Source organism: Pleuronectes platessa, chromosome 15 (assembly GCF_947347685.1).
Source record: "Pleuronectes platessa chromosome 15, fPlePla1.1, whole genome shotgun sequence".
NCBI classification, from domain to species: Eukaryota; Metazoa; Chordata; class Actinopteri; order Pleuronectiformes; family Pleuronectidae; genus Pleuronectes; species Pleuronectes platessa.
The window spans coordinates 5,926,658-5,942,331 of NC_070640.1; the positions used below are offsets into that span (position 1 = coordinate 5,926,658).

Consider the following 15,674-nt stretch of genomic DNA (forward strand, 5'->3'; position numbering starts at 1 on the left):
ATCTCAGAGGAAGATTACATAGTAATCTGCATCGAGAGAAATATAGAATGTGTGCACTGTGCACGGCAGTGGAGAGGTTAAAAGATGGGCATTCCACAACAGGCTGCGAGAGGGGGAAACCAATCAGCTCGGAGAACAGGGCGCAGAGGGCTTTGATTGGTTGTCTGGCAGCGCTGTTGTCATGATGATGGGAATCAGGTCCTGCCTGTGTGGTCTGTATCCAAGCGCAGAAGTATACTGAAGCAAATGATATGGATGGATGGGCTGCAGAACTTTCTGTCCCTGACTCTCTCCATCTCTCCATCTCTCTCTCAAACACACACATACACACGTATATATGGTATAAATACACAAATCCCTCCCGACTATAATCAGAGACACTGGGGGTTATTCAGACTGGAACATGTATTATTTTGTGAGTCTTGCTCTCGTTATCAGTGAGTTTTTGACAATATATCAGCCCTAAGAACAGAATATCAGGACTGAACCAGAGCAGTTGTGTTTTGAGGCTTGATCAGTCATTAAACTTTATTTTTTATACAGATTTCTCAGATGTCTCCACAGTGTCTTCAGTATAGTTTTATCTATATCGTTCTCACGTTTGTCTCCTTCATGAATTTATCAACACATTCCCTGACTCCCCAAAGTCATTGCTGCCTCCTTGGTTCAGTCACTTTCACCTGTGTAATCCTCAACTGCCACATGAGGGCACATGTGTAAAGGTTTTGGTTTTATAGTTTGATATAGTTGATAAAGATATATCTATATAGAAAGATAGATACGTCTATAATATAGATTTGGGCTGATGATTTGATTTCATGTAGGATCCATAATGTGTTCTGATTATAGTGGTAATTGGATTCTCTCAAATTGTGTTTAGTCTTCCTTTCAATGCTATAAAGTGATCTACATGTACACAACTCTGAGCTCTGTATCTTACATTACAACTAAACTAAAGGCTTTCTACACAACAGACATTCTGACATACCACAGATAGAAAACCAGAGATTTGTAAATGTATGAAAGTGAAGTAATAATAATAATTAGAATAATAATAAGAAGAAGAAGAATGATGGAAGCATTGTTCATGTTTTTGGTAACACCTGTACCTTTCCTGTTATTGTCAACTGACCATTTGCACATAAATCAGGGAAAAAACAGTTTAAAGTTATTTTTAATGATGAAGAAAAAAACACTTGTCATGTCAATTACTGACTACATTTGCTCTGACACTAAAACACGGAAGCAGTGCAACTTAACAGAGGCTACAGAAAGAACAGAGGCGCTGAAAAGAATGAATTAACCGGTTAACACAAATACGGAAACTACATCTGCGGATGGAAGTTGTACGCGCCATGCTGAAAAGGTACAACACAAACAGAAAGTGGAATAGCCACATCGGCCTACAGTACAGCATTAACATATGGTGAACATGTGGAGAGTGAACTTTGAATTCTGGATGAGGTCACATAACAGAGGTGTAGATTATATCTGTTTTGAGGTGTCTGAGAAGTACATAGAAATAAACTGACATCTCAGATTCTGTCTCGAACAAAGAACAAGCTCATCTCCAACACAAACTCTACCTATCAGTGAAATGCTAAATTGTACACGCTGCGATATGAGGTCTGCGAACACATGTATTTTATCCTAACTAAAGTAAAGTGGATATCTGAAACACAATGCTACGCTCTGAACAGGAAAACAGGTTTTGGCTAATAAAAGCATTTTGTCAAAAGGTAAACTATTGAGGTGGTATGAACGTCAAAGCACAAAAAACTGATACCAAACAATGGAGGTCATAACAACTCCCTAAAAATGAAGCCAAATTATCTCCATCGCCCCCTGGTGGCTGGCACCATGATATGTTAAACAAAATGCACTCAGATGTTTTCTGTCATTTTAGATAGTTCTTCTCACACTGATGTGTCCAAGTGATCATTCAGTAAAATTGGTTTAAATTAGCTGAGATCAGCTTGCAGTCGGTCGAGTGCATGTATCTGCAGGAAATCCTCCCCCCCTGTTCCTTAACACAATCACTTCTGCAGACTCTGGCTTCACATTTTGCTTAAACCACTGAATTCCATTGTGTTAAAATGTTTCGAACCTGAAAACTCAACCCAAACAGCCATGATGTATTAAAGCACAGTTTACACTGCTCATACACACAAATGATGGACTATGTACAAATGCATTTGCAGCCAGAAGTATGGTTCCTACTGGAAAAATCTGCAGATGTATATTATCAGTGTGTTATATGATGTTAAAGGGGGAAAATTGCCTTCATGAAAGAAACAAAACTTTTAACAAATTAACTCAAAAAGTCAAAAACAGAACAAAATATGAATGAACCCAACCTTTTTGTTGTTGACTTTTTAAAACCATTTGCTGGCAATATCAAGAACTGAATGTTGGCTTCAAACTGGATGATAATCGAAGGCACAGTGCACTTCCTGGTTGAGCAGGAAACACTGTACCTTCTTGTGATTCCTTGCTGGGGCTGAGGTTGACCGAGGGCTCTTGATTAATCCTCACTACATTAAGCCTCTGTCAACTGGACTGACACAGACGCTCCAGCTGTGCTTCTCTCCGCCTTCCTTTCCCTCAGCTCTGCTGTAGGGGCCACAGCAGTCTGTAAGACTGGGCCCTCAGAGAGGTGGGGAAGTACCAGGTGTGGCCTTCAGTACTGATGTATTTCATCAATTAAATGACCATTAACACTCCCTCTCTCTGGCTCATCCTATCATCAGGCCCAGATTTAATACCGCTTGCAGAGTACACACTCACTAACTAGGTGCAGAGGGTCGAGGCTGGACCCGACAACTTACAAATCACATCACTCCATTTTTACTCCCCCCACTCTGTAGTCCAGCCTTCCTGAGACTCATCAAGTCTCCGGTCTCCCTCTGAGGAAGCTCACTGATCTTAACACAACACACACACTTCATCACAAGAGGGAAAAGCTCACAGAAACCACTCTCACTACATGTACTTGTGTTTCATAAGTAGTGGTTGTTAGCTCTCTTCTTCATCTCCTCTCCCCTGTTATTTCATCCTCTTCTTCATCTGTTTAAGTGTGTCTCCTCCTCTGGCTGCGTGGCAAGCAGGCTTCAGCAGTTGGCTTCCTTTGACTCCAGCTGAGCTTGGTTCACCCCACTTTGGCCCAGCTGAGGAAAGCAGAGATGTCTCGCACAGGGACGTTGCGGGTCAACGCTTTGACGCGCAGGTTGCGGTCATCTGTGAGGAGTACGACCTCTCGGTGGAGCCTCACTGTCCCATCTGTGGAGGGGGGGGGGTGAGCAGTAGAGAGAGAAAGATGCACTCAGAAGACTATTTAAATACATTCCAAGTATCTGCATGTGACGGACAGAACTACGTACTTCTCTGTTCGGGCATGAAATCTTTTGCCTTGTCTTTGCAGTAGTGGAGACAGCAGGACAGAATCACGTCATCGTTGTTGCCCTTTAGAGGAACACAAAAGAAACAGTCTTATTTCATTGCACAATATGAATCCAATTGAAAAAAAATTACAAAATAAAGTAACATATTTCGACTAATTTCTTTGGGCTCACCTGTTGTCCAGAGGTGTCTTCGCTCCGGAAAGCAATAGACTCAAGCTGGCTTCCCCTGCTTGTTAGGGCCCGGAGGCACGGTTCCCTGGCCTCGAATCCTTTCTCTAAGAAAGCCACTGCCAACCGGGCCTTCTCCTGCACAGACCGCACATGGGCGGAACTGACATTATGGTTGCCACGACTGCCCGAGTTGCGACCACCTGACCCAACTCCTCCACCAAAGTTGTCCTGGCCTTTAGCCAAGCCGTCTAACTCAGTAATCACTAAAAGAGAGAACACACATCGTCCCACCATAAGTAAACATTAACACTACACTAAATCAATGTTACTCCTTTCTTTGTCTTCTCAGTCTTACCAATGAGAGGCAAAACTATGATGTAGGTTCTACACTTAAGAAGTTTCTGCAGCCCTTCCAAATGATCAATGAATCCATTGGTGTCTGGAACCAAAAACCGAGGCCTCACTTCCAGCTCCAACTGCCCACCAGTCTGCAGAACCGCCTGGGACAGACACAAACACACAAACACACAAACGTGCATGACGAGAAATGTTTTTTGCAGTTCACACAAGGTAAAATCGGAGTATATCAAAATTAGCCCATAAGAATTATCCTCATTATTGCAGCTTCCATTTAAAACAAGTTAATGTAAAAATCGAGTGTTATTATGAAATGCATTCTGATGTAAACACTTTCCAGCAACTGAACAGGCCATTTAGTCATTGTTGGATGCTACAACTAATTAATTTAAATAATTATAGATGGGTATGTATGGTTTACCTGTATTTTTTCCTTGCGCTTCTGTTGCTGTGCCAGTTTGTTGGTGAGGACATGGCGTCGTGCCTTCAGCTGTCTGATGTCATTCTCACTATCATCCGCCTCCTCCTCTCCTTCTGACGTGGAGAGAGACGACTCGGCCTCGACTATGACATCATCAGCCTACCAAACAGACATGATTAAACATTCAGCAATTTCACTTCAACTGCTCTCAACCGCCTCTGCTGATCAGCAGGGGAAATGTGATTTCAGCATTTACTTTATTATGAATAGGTCATATTTTGAATAGGAAGGAGCACACTCATAGATAACAACAGAGGTGAAGAGAACAGATTATTAGAGGGAAAGTAGGAAGAAAATAGTCACCTCTTTCTCTGTGTGAGAACCCTGCCTGCCTCCTGTATTCGCCGAGTGGTCGGGTGGAGAAGAAGTTGCCACAGAGATGTACTTGCCACCCTTGAAGGCCAACAGAGGCTCCTCCTGTCCACACAACGCCTCCAGAAAGTACTTGAGCACCGTCACTCTCTTACAATCTTCTGCTATTGTCTGAGGAAAGAGGACAAGGATATTTGTACATGAGTACAGTACAATGAGTAACGGTTCATGTTAGAAGCAACAGACTAATCAGTATAATCCCCAAGTTCATAGAAGTAGAAGTATGTAAATGGGTATATATATGTATATAAACATATAAATAGCCTCTGCCTTTCACTCACCATGTCAGTGTGGCTGTCTGTGTAACACGCCTCCTGTGGTGCAGCCAGTATTGGTACAAAACCAGCAAGCAACCTGTCCTCCTTCAACTGTAGCACAGTCAACTCTTCATCTCCCTCGCCTTCATCAGTGTCCGCTTTGAAAAGGGGCACTTCCTCGTGGTCCACACGTGCCAGCATATTACACAGGTCAGCCAGGCATTGCCAAACATTAGGGCTACCACTGGATCGAGAGGAAAAGGAAAACAGTGTTGATGGGAAATGTGTATGTTAAAGAACCACCATCTGAAGAGAGTTATATGCAATAGAAGCATGACTCATAGTGATATACTGAAGATAAGTTTCACCTGAATCTGCAGCTTGCCTCGGCTACAAGTCTTTACAATAAGTTATAATGAGCTGTCAGGCCTGCAGCTTAATGGTTTTGGTTCACTCTCACCACTCACTGTTTATGTTATTGAAGGTTTTTAAATACTCACTCTATACTGCATGGCGGTGGGTTCCACTGGTCTGGCTGTCCCAACATCCAGTCAGACCAGACCTTGATGCTTGGCAGTAGTTCTTTTAGATCACGAGGAAAAGCAGAGACCCTCAACATACCCTCAAGCTCCTGCCCTTTCCCCTCCTCCTCTCCATTTGCCATGGGAACTGGTTCTAAATGAGAGAGGAAAACAATAAACATGAATCCTCCAAAACATGTTAACAATCAAAAACAAATGAATCAAACTCCCATCAGATGTAAAACACAGATGATGGATCCCCACTTTCTACCACTGAATTTAAGTGAAGCTAAAATATCCTGAAAACAATTTTTGCCCTTGTTCAAAAATGGAGCCACAGTGATCTTGGTGTTGAGCTCCAATCAATACCCATGCTCGACCAATAGAGGGCCACTCTCTAGCGGGCCACTCTCACCTGTCAGTCATGATGCATCTCCCCGTTTAGTATAAAATAACTAATTTAAACCAAACTCATCAGAAGAAAATAACACTTGAACCAACACCAGTGTAATAAGAACTATCAAAAACATTTGGCATGTTGAGTTGGATGTGTGGTTTATGACCTTTACTGCAGCCAGCCACCAGGGGGTGAGGGAGATGTTTGGCTTCACTTTCAGGGAGCTTGTCACGTCGTCCATCTTTTCATAAATAATTGTAAAACTACTTGAAAATCCACTCCTGAGTATTAGGCTCAACAAATAATGTCCACTGGGGTGCTGTAGGACAGTACTGCAAGTTTTGACTGTAAACTTGAGTTTAACTATCTGATACAAATAATAACATACTGATACTGATACAATCTTGATTTCAAATTAGGGGAAAAACTTACTGCTGATCAAATACTTCTGGGGTGCTTTCATGTCTGTACCTGCAGGAGTATCTTTGAGCAGCTCCGTGCAGCGTTGAACCAGAAGTGCAAACATGCCGAGGCCCAGCGCAGTGCTTTGCTCTTGCAAAACGGACCGCACATCTCCTCCTTCATCTGATAAACACAGACAAGAATTCAAATAAGTTCTTCTTCAGCACCCTTTGCTTCAATATAGACAGTGACTTGTATAAAGACGCAGCACAAGTGTTGTTGTTTCTTTTTTAGCAGAAGAACCGGCGCTACTGTATTATAAAGAACATGTATGTGAAATGCTTTAAATATCTGTGTAAACATGCCAAAAAGTAAATGTGTGTTTCGTTAGCGGAGCCACATTTTGCAATAAATAAGACCTAAAGAGAAATAATAAAGGTTGTTCACTAGCTATATTTTGCATCAATTTTGCATTTAAACAAAACGGATCAACACTTTTAAGCAAAGTTTGTTGATACGTGCAGGCATGTGGAGCAGTACCTCTGCTGTGGGCATTGTGTATACTGAACATATTGATAGTGATGATCTGCAGCATGTGTGTGCTGCCCAGTAGGGAAGGTCCATGCTGGAGTAACTTCTTGAACTCCTGCAGAACACGGCTCGCCACCCCGGGGAATGACTCCATGCTGCATACACAAGACACATATATTCATAAAAATACAACAGAACAGACAAAGGTACACTAAAAAAATAAACTTTAAAAAAAATACGAAATCGTTTAAACTTGTCCATGAATCTAAAAGCTGGAATTCATAAGACACCACTTACCCGACTTTAGTGAAGAGCTTGCCATGGGCATGCAAGAACCTCAGAATGAACCTCTTGTTTAACTGGAGAGAAAAGAAAGAAGGTTGAAGTAGGACAAGTATTACTAAGCACAAGTCTTCCTGTCATCCAGTAATTATGGACAGGTTTGTAGCTCACGTCACCTTTTAAACTGCACTGGGTTTTAAACAGTAAGAATGTGAGGAAATGGAACGAATGGCACAAAGGGATACACATAGAAATACAGATATAACTAGAGAGATGAAACAGATTTATTAAAAAGTAAAATTTGTGAAATTTATATTACTTTATGGAGATGGGATGATTAAAGTATGTGCTGAGCAGTCAAAAACTACACTTCTCCACTTATATGTGATGGAGTTGGGTTTCCACCCTTGGACGCAGAAAAATTGTGGTCAGGAACATTGTCAGCTTCCACTTGAGTGGAAAGTAACAACACTCCAAAACGTTTTGTTCTTTCCGCAATTGTCACTATGAGCAGTGAGTTTCTAAGTGTGTGTGGCACGATGCTGCAGCCTGAGAAAGAGCTGGCTCTGGCCCGGCCCCTTACACATTCTAGGACAGAGAGATCTTCTGGATTGGGAATGACGAAAATGTATCACAGATAAAATGTCTTAATCACAAACAGAGTTGGTGAGATAAAAAGTTACACGATATCATTTATTAAGCAATAATGAATGAGAAAGATGTTCGTATTTAACATTGTAGCTTATCGATACAACACGAATAATAATTTAGCCACCGGACACATTTAATATTCTGTTTGAGCACTCATCCCTAAAGACAGAGATAGAGAGGATTGTGATCTTTCACTAGAAGAACTCACTTCTGACAGAAATAAAGTATTTACTGTGTAATGTTGAATAATTTATCCCTTTGACTCACTGCAGCTAAAACCACAGAAAACCTTCTCACAAAAACAAGTAATTTGCATTAAGCTTTTAACTGAGACAGATGATACGGTTGGAGGCCTTTTCATCCCATTGGAGGGGTAATGGTCCTTCCACATTTAAATAGACATCTCCTAAAAGACCTCGGACCAGATGGTGAAGGTACACAGTGACTTCAGAAAGTCTTCTGACCACTTCACTTTTACCATGCTTTAAAAATGTTTGCTGTTTTATCCGAAGAGTACAAATTTAGTCTCACAAGACCAGATAATAGTTTTCCTGAAGCTATCAGTACTTTAAATGTGGTCAAATGTTGTGTACTCAAAGGGGCTTGTATATAGCCACTCTGTCATAAACCCTGTTTGATGGAGTGCTGCTGGGAGGGTCATCCTTCTGGCAAATTCTAACATTTCTGCAGATGACTTCTGACACTCTGTTAAGCGTGACTGTCGGGATCTTGGTCCCCTCCTGGAACAAGGCCTCTCTTGTCTGATTTGTAGTTATGGATTATGAAGTGTCAGAAGTGATAAATCTTCGAAGCAATAACTTTTTACAAAGGTGAATGTGTTTGACTACTTTCATAAGACTCTATCCCACAGTCATGCATTATTTCTGCCTCAATGTCACAAAGTAGGCCCAGATTATTATTATTATTATTAATTAACAAAAGGACAGAAGAAAGGGTACAGAGGATAAAAACAGTAATCATAACAAATGAATACTGAACAGAAATTAAGGCCAAGGATATACTGTGAGAGAGAAAAGAAAATAAGCAGAGTGATGAATGAGAGTCAGAAGAAATGAATGTAGAGAACACACTGAATGAGAAGGAAAAATGAGCAGCAGAGACTATAACTTGTTCTTCAAAGAGGAGGGTAAATGAGACAGACATCTGCAGAAACTACTGTACAAGTCTATAAAGAAAACAACCTCTTCAAAACTAACAATGAGAAAACCTGTAAGAGAAAATATCCACACAGGCGTGGTCTTCCATTAAACAGTGAATGACGCATGAGACTTGTGGTGCACTCGTGTATAAGAGAGAGTGAAACGAAGAACAGATTCTTACGTCACTTGCGCTGAGACTCCCAAGCTCTCCATCCAGTTCAGAGTCTCTGCTGGACTCACTACCTCCTCTATGTGATGAAGGGGTTGCTGCTTGCGCGCTGGGGCGAATCCAGATCTCCACACGTGCTCCCTCTTCCCCTCTTCCTCTTCCTCTCACCGGTGGACCCCGAGATCCCCCTTCGTGCTCCTTCTTCCTCCTTCCCTCAAGCTGCTCTGTCTGCAAGAACAGAAATCGATAAACAAGAAGCACTTGTGCTGCCAAGTCTCACCATAGTCACCAGATGATAGTAAATTGAATCAGCGGTGCTAATACAGTAATTTATTAAGCAAGTAATTGTGTTAAGTCATTAATGTGTTTAGGTCATTATAATTTTCTGAACGCCCTCTACATCATTGCAACCAAATCATGATGGTTAATTTCCAAGGCTCTAACTAGAATTTCTATTAGTAAATCCATTTCAAGGCTTTGCACTGATGCCCGAAGTTTTTCCTGCAAATAAAAAGTAAATTATCTGGCACAAGTTAATGACCAAAGTGTGTTTCTGACCTTTCGCTTAGCTTCTTCAAACAGACTCATCAGGCTCTCCTTTGCCGTGAGGATGGGGTTGGAAGCTGCCAAGCTTCGCATGTAATAATACACAGCGTCCAACTTCCTCTTCTGTAAGTGAGAGAGGTCAAATGAGACTAAGAAGAAGGAGGTATCCTGCAATAAGGCGCATACTAAGGGTGGGTGCCAATACATCATTACACAAAATATATATGTTCTTTTAAATATTCCAAGAACAGGCCAAGAGAAATGCAATCAGTCATAAAAAAGTCAAAACCAAGTTACTTTAATGCCAATAATTGTATTATGTCTGCATAGAACATTTTCTGCTGAATATATTCCTTTTCATTCCGTTCTTTCTTACTACATATAACTTACTGTATAAACTGCCAGCAGGGCCAGCTGGTTATATGGTCGTCCATTTTTGGGGGCAATCTGCTGAGCTTTCAGATACCAGCTAAGAAGAAATGTAAACAAGTAGAAATGAGATACAATAATAGAAATGTTCTGCTTCTTCCTTGAATTTAAAGATTCTCATCGACTAGTTAATACCCAGTGGGGAAGAAACTTTCTCTGAAATAGATTAAGACTTGTGTATGATCTGGACTAAATGAAAACCAGTAAGTAACCAGTATGTAAAAGAAAAAGAGGCATTTTGAAACTGCAGCATCTTGACTTCGAAATTAAAAATTCAATGCTAGTACACCATAGGCTCTTGAATGTGTGTAAGAAAAGTTACAATGTTCAATTTACAGCGTACCTGCGAGCCTTGCCGTAGTTGGCCGAGTCGCTGGCTTGTTCCCGGTAACGTGCGATATCTCCCTGACAAATCATGCAGCGCTGAGCACTAATAAGTGCATATTTGACCTGAAAAGGACAGAAATAGCAGAAAATCGTAATCAATAATTACAAAAATCAGTTACAACATAATAACAGATAGAATTAAACTCTAATGAAATGCCAGAAACTAATTTGCTGTCAGCAACTGTTGCTAGTAACATTCACATCATCTGATAAGTCACTCACTGAATACATGAATTCTATCATTAATGTGACTGCTAATACAATACTCTGACAAAATGTATACATCTGAACACGCTATGTATTCAGACACTATTGCTGTACCATTTTGCGTAATGGCCGAGCCCTTATAGCCATGCCATCCATGTAATCCTCCAACTTAAACTGGTATACTGTCTGCAGCTTCAGAAGCAGAGCGTCGAAGAAGAGTGATCCCTGTAAAACACAGACAATGATATAGGTAATTTACAGAATACATACCAAGTATAACAGAAATAGAAAAGATACATGTGGGATTGACATTTTAACACACGTGCCCATAGTGCAAGTTTTCTGAAGTAATGTGAATATGTAAATTATTCAGTGATAGAAACGTACTAGTCTTAAGGATGATTATTTGCATTATGAAGAAAAAAAAACTTGTGTAGCAAATGAAGAAACCATCACAGCCTGAAACGTGAATGCTTCTTCAGACTTAATCACAAACTGCTGTTTGTATTAACCCAATTTTATCAACTCTTGCCCCATCTTAATTTCCACACATTTCTTACCTCATCAAGCAGCGTGAGCAACATGTTCCTGATATGAGGGGTGTTGTCAGAGGCAGGGTCTTTGAGTAGTTGCCGGAATCGCTCTATGACCTGGTAAAACACATTCTTCCACAAAGCTTGATCCAAATTCTGAGAGTCTGAAAACTCTATGTCTGTGAGGATGACCTGCTCATATACCCGCAAAAGGTCCCCTCTAGAAAACAGAAAAACAGAACAGTGCCCTTTTCAGTATTTGTCCAAAGATGCAGCTGACAGATGTAAACGTAGCATGAAATACAAGACTTTTCCCGCAAATCCTCACCTGAGCTGGGCCATGCGATCCAGTCCATCCGCACTCACTCTGTCCCTTGACAGCAGGTTACTGAGCAGGAGCTCCTGTGTATCCGCATTCCTCAACAGCTTGCCCAGCTCCCCCCTGGCCTGTTGCTCCACCTCTTGAAAACTCAAACTACCTCCCGCACCTGGCTGAGAATAAGCTGCTCCCTTGTAACTCCCACCGATCTGACCCATCCCAGGGCCCGGGTACATACCGTTAGACGGGGGCGCCGTTTGGTAGGGCCCTATATGGTATGGATATGGATAGCGTTGGCTGGTGGTGTTGCCAGGACTGTGTGGGCTGCTGGTTGGCATGGGGTAGCCATAGGGGTTGTCAGAGTTTTGGAATTTGTAATGGGCTATGGCAGCAGTCTGCTGGGATCGAAGGTGCTCACCCTGCGGGACTGGAGGACTGCCTGCTACCTCATCGTCTGTGTCCAGAAAGTGAAGTTGTCCATATCCAGTCCCTGTCTGAAGATATATAGGCTGTTGGAGAGATTTATGCTGTGAGGACTGGGTGCTGGTAAGGGCAGGTTTCTGGTCTGGGTTATTGGGATCCCAAAGCCGTCTCACTCCTCCTCTGCCTCCTCTACTGCTGGAGGCCGCACCCCCCCTAATTCCACCAAAAAGCCTTTGCCCAACCCCAGGGGAGCTAGAGATGTCTGTGTTGGATGGAAGCACCAGGATACCCCCACCTCTGGCACGAGGAACCAGGCCTTGCTTGCCATGCTGTGGATCCCCACTATGTGGTGTGGAAACTGAATGTTTCTCGATAGAAACCCTTAGTATCCCCCGACCTCCACCCCTGTTTCCCTTCCTTTCTTCCCGCCGTCTTGCTGCATTTAGTTCGTCCTCCCCTCCTCTTCTCCGCCGCTTTCTATTCTCTGCTACGTCACCTTTCTCACTCCTTTCCAGTGATTCTGTAGATGATTCCCCGTTAGTTGTCCAGCTTTTTAAATGCCTCCTTTGTCCGTCGCTATAAGTAGCCATCTTCTCTTTATTATTGAGCTTAGGGTGCAAGCGTGGCCACTTGGTATTTTCCAAATTCATCCCCACTCCTGGACCTTCGAGGCTGGTCACACTGCTGGCTGAGCTACTGCTGTAAGTTCGATTCCGAGGGCGTCGAATATCTGACTTGGAATATCTCTTTGATGATGATGGCGTGATGTTTGCATTGAATTGGTTTCTGTTTACTCTTTCTTCAATCCTGTCTACATTTTTTTCTGTCTTAACATCTTTCTCAGCTTCTCTGGACCGGTTGTTATTGTAATCTCCTCCTCTTCGGTTTTCTCCACGATTTTCTCTCAGTTTGCTTTGGTTTGTCTCTACTGTCTTAGCTGGTTTGTTATCCCTGTCTGCTTCTACTGCCCTCCGGTCTCTCGCTTTATCATCTTTCCCTAGGTCACTCCTTCCTCCACCACTTATGCCATCCCGATTCCCCTCTTTTTCCTTCTCCCCTCCTCTTCTCCTGCGGTTTCCTCTCGTCCTATCTATCTTTTCCTCCTCTTCTTTTTCCCCACCCCTTTGGCCCTGCCCTCCCTTTTCAGTAGTTTTCCCTCTCCTGCAACTTAACTCTCCAACATCTTGGCCTTCACTTCCAACTTTACCCTTTTCTTTCATGCTGAGTTTTTCTACCATGCAGGTCATTTTCTCCACTGAAGCATCAGGTGGTAACAAAGGCTTTTGAACATCTCGGCTTCCTTGCTTTCTATTTGTCTCACTGGATTTGGAAACCTTTACATTTTCCTGTGTATCTTTTACTTCTTTAACTTTCCCTCTTGGCTTCTCTGGGGATGTCTTTTTGTTCACCTCCATTTCCTCTGTATTAGACTGGGCTTCTGGATCAGTTTTATGCCCCTGCTTCCCTGGGGGAGGTGTATCTTGCTCTTTTCCAACTCCATACTCCTTTCCCTGGGTACTCCTGCGGGTCCCAGGTTGATAAAGTTCCCGGTCAGGTTTGCGTGCTTTCCTTGCTGGTTTAGCAGCTCCAGCGGGTTCCAGGGGTTCTTTGTCATTTTCTACAAAGCTCTTTTCTTGATTTGCTTCCATTTTAGGCCGTGAGTGGCTGCCCTTTTTACGGTTCTGAGTGTTACTTCCATCACCTCTCACCCTGTCTTCTTCCCCGAAGTCAGTGCCCGTCCCACCATCTGTGGAGTCTGAAACTTTTTCAGAGATCGCCTTTTTCTCACTCTGCATCGGTTTATCATGCTCATGTACACAAGTGGCCGGGGGGTCGCTTTGACAGGTTTCGCCCTCGTCACTGTCATGGTGATGCCGCCCATGTCCAGCTGCTGGTTTGAAGCGCTGCTGATCAGGGCGCTTTGCTTCCCGCTTCAAATGTTGCTTGGGTACATGCTGCTCATCTGGAGAAAAAAACACACACAAAATTAAGATTATGAACATCAATGTCAGCGAATGAGATGAAGGGATTACACATTCTGATTCTCTTCTTGTGAAGACATCCCAGACAAAGACTGACTGCAACTCAGATCTTCAAAATTTCACAGCTCATTTCAAAAGCATTAATTTCCAATTTATAAAAAATTGTCCAAAATTCAACAGCTCAACTTACTTAATCAGCTGGGTACTGTAGTATTTAAATAATCTTTCTTAAAACAGAAGTTAACAGTGCACTCGATAGGGATTTTTTTGTCAACAGTTGTCAACACCGGAAACACATGCCTTTATTTCACTTGCAATACATGACAAGAGTGTGTTCATTTTGAAAAAATGAGCATGATTAAATAAAACATCCCTGGTGTTCGTCTGCGATTTATGTTGCCATTTTAGAATACACGTTGTATAGTAATACAAAAAAATACAGGTAACAATGATGGTTAAATGGCGTTCGATACATTCTCTTAAGTCAGGGACGTTTGTCATTAAATAACACGTTCCTTCTGCTAAAGCGCTTAAAGTAAAGTAAGTAAAATCCAAAACAGAGAACACATATATATAGTATTATTAATATAGGGTTAGGGTTAGTGCGTGACATCGATTTTAGCTGGAAGGGGCGTTTGAAACCAGCCGCGCGGGATCAAACGATGCACAGAGCGCTAAGTTAGCTAGCTAACAACATTAGCTGGAACTTAGCAACTCCGTCAGCCACTTTCCGCTAACTCGTGACGCGGCTTCGTTTTGGATTCACCGACTCTCTCCTGAACCTTCGCCTCCCTGTTTTCTGTGTCGCTTCGCCTCACCTTTCTGACAGTCGGTGCTGTTCCCGGCGCTCGACGCCTCGGCTCGGAGTTCCGCGGCTGAGATTCGCACTCGGTCCAGTTCGTCCGCCATCTTTCCTTCGACTGAAAACAAACACAACAAGTACGGTGGCCCGGAGGCGGCAAACTCGTGCTCAGCGGCTGACGTAGGAAGTGAAGACCTCTGGGTAATGTAGGTCGCACAGCCTGTTGATCTGATCTCAGTGTTTAAAGATCAGAGCACATAAATATTATATAGTTACCTATTAGTACATTTATACAACTATATATTATTATTATTATTATTAAGACGGATAGATAGACATATATATGATAGATATATGATAGATAGATAGATATATGATAGATAGATATATGATAGATAGATAGATAGATAGATAGATAGATAGATAGATAGATAGATAGATAGATAGATAGATAGATAGAAAGATATATGCGATATTATGCCTAAAGATTGTCTTAACTTTATTGGATTCTGTTGTAAGTCCTTGTGTTCCTCATGCTGCATTAACTGAGTTCTGCATTATTTCAGCATTCTGTGTTCTGTCTGTTCCTCCAGAAACCTTAACAGGTTTTAACACCACGCCACCAAAGCTTTTCAATCCAGATGGTGTTTGAAAATGATTGCAGTTTGGAGGTTTTCCAATTTTGTACGTGACCAAAATGTTTCAATCGAAACGCTTCAAATCGCCTTTCCAATTAGATTCATGGTTAATCAAGCAATTTAAAAAATACATATATTGTTACTGTATGAAAAAACGTGTTTTACTCTGAAAAGTACAGTTATGTAATTCTTAAGTATATGCTTTGACCTACATTTGAGGACTGGGGGAAGGGGGCTTAAAGGTCTCCACATTATG

General features: G+C 42.1%; 1 protein-coding gene across 2 annotated transcripts; it reads right to left on the minus strand.

Moving 5' to 3' along the window:
• Positions 1-1,156: 1,156 nt before the first annotated feature.
• On the minus strand, positions 1,157-14,929 carry smg6 (SMG6 nonsense mediated mRNA decay factor). Of its 2 annotated transcripts, none has more exons than XM_053440892.1 (19): positions 14,797-14,929; positions 11,583-13,959; positions 11,282-11,474; positions 10,836-10,946; positions 10,471-10,577; positions 10,089-10,167; positions 9,711-9,821; positions 9,165-9,380; positions 7,188-7,249; positions 6,900-7,045; positions 6,429-6,542; positions 5,540-5,714; positions 5,064-5,283; positions 4,714-4,893; positions 4,351-4,509; positions 3,928-4,072; positions 3,573-3,835; positions 3,381-3,462; positions 1,157-3,279 (listed from the first exon to the last, which is right to left on the minus strand). In XM_053440892.1, exons 1-19 carry the CDS (start codon positions 14,885-14,887, stop codon positions 3,149-3,151), a joined length of 4,962 nt encoding a protein of 1,653 aa, XP_053296867.1. In that variant the 5' UTR covers positions 14,888-14,929; the 3' UTR covers positions 1,157-3,148. The 2 variants fall into 2 exon arrangements, with proteins under 2 accessions (XP_053296867.1, XP_053296866.1); XM_053440891.1 differs by having other exon boundaries at positions 6,390-6,542.
• Positions 14,930-15,674: the final 745 nt, after the last annotated feature.

Bases quoted from the DNA above. Each gene is read 5' to 3' on its own strand.
- smg6 (XM_053440891.1), bottom strand. From the start codon at position 14,887: ATGGCGGACGAACTGGACCGAGTGCGAATCTCAGCCGCGGAACTCCGA. The intron at 10,578-10,835 runs GTACAGCAATAG...TGTCCTTTTCAG, and splicing joins CTCGGCCATTACGCAAAATG to GTCAAATATGCACTTATTAG. The intron at 7,046-7,187 runs GTAAGTGGTGTC...TTGTGTATGCAG, and splicing joins AAGCTCTTCACTAAAGTCGG to CATGGAGTCATTCCCCGGGG.